Source organism: Octopus bimaculoides, chromosome 17 (assembly GCF_001194135.2).
Source record: "Octopus bimaculoides isolate UCB-OBI-ISO-001 chromosome 17, ASM119413v2, whole genome shotgun sequence".
Classification (NCBI taxonomy): Eukaryota; Metazoa; Mollusca; class Cephalopoda; order Octopoda; family Octopodidae; genus Octopus; species Octopus bimaculoides.
Genome location: NC_068997.1, coordinates 43,273,782 through 43,274,915, shown reverse-complemented (window position 1 = coordinate 43,274,915; position 1,134 = coordinate 43,273,782). Strand labels below are relative to the sequence as shown.

General features: G+C 36.0%; 1 protein-coding gene across 1 annotated transcript in view; it reads left to right on the top strand.

Moving 5' to 3' along the window:
* LOC106872606 (probable mitochondrial glutathione transporter SLC25A40) overlaps positions 1-1,134 on the top strand; it is a 31,602-nt gene that overhangs the window by 22,808 nt on the left and 7,660 nt on the right. Inside the window, exon 6 of the mRNA XM_014919642.2 lies at positions 614-723. Coding sequence (XP_014775128.1) covers positions 614-723 — 110 coding nt within the window. The remainder of the gene's footprint in view (positions 1-613; positions 724-1,134) is intronic.

Here is a 1,134-nt window from a genome sequence, read left to right as displayed (position 1 = left end):
TATATATATATATATATATATATATATATATATATATATATATGAGGTCTGATTGAAAAAGTATTGGGGCTGTAGCTATGGTAAGAGAGCTAAAGTACACAGTGTGAAACTGCTTGGCACAGGCTGATCTTGAACTCAGTTGCACATGCACACACTAAGTTATAACAGTCCTGCTCACTTCCCTTGTTTATGGCAGTGCTTGGAAGTAAAGTGTGTAGAGTGTAGTTGTCTCAAAAAAGATCAGGTGTCATTTGTACAGGATCTCCTTGATTGCATTGAGGAAGATGAAAACATTTTGAAAATTGTCATAACAGGTGACGAATCATGGGTCTATTGCTATGACCCCGAAACCAAGGCAAAAATCAAATCCCACTTAAAAGGAACAAAATTTCAAGACTTCAAGGAAAGCCAAGAGAATGTAACGAGGTGGCTGATTGCTATCCCAAGAAAGGGGTTCCAGGAATGCTTCCACCAATGGAAACGATGTTGGATAAAGTCTGGCTTCAAAAGGGGACTATTTCGAAGGAGATTGAATTCTGAATTGATATGTGTTGTACTTTTCTTTTTATAGCATCAGTGACGTTAAAGTTGATATCTTGTCTAATCGTTTCAGGTATATACTGGTTTGGTTATGAAGCAATCAAGGCAAGAATTCTGATGAAAAATATGTCCACTGATATTGAATTTCACGAAACTTTAATATCAGGAGCCACTGCTGGCTCTGTAAGTATGACTGACTCTTATACATTGTTATAAACATTATTTTGGTATTTGAATTATGAATAATCAAGCATGTTGACATCCCATGTGGAACTTGATGTCTGGAAGGTTTCACATGTACCTTATAAATATACTCCTGGTGATCTACAGAGTTGCATGAATTGTCTTCAACTCTTGTTTTAAGCTAATTCACTTTATCATGAGTAGAAGTGAAATTTCAATGTGGTTTATGTGTGTGAGTATAGCTTGAGTAAGCACAGGCATGACTTGAGTGGTTACTGGTGGTCAGTAGAATGCTTGATCAATCTTGCTTGGGTCACATGGCTGCTTTTTTTTGTTATTTGTATTTGCTTTTCTCTCTCTCTCTCTCTCTCTCTCTCTCTCTCTCTCTATATATATATATATATATATATA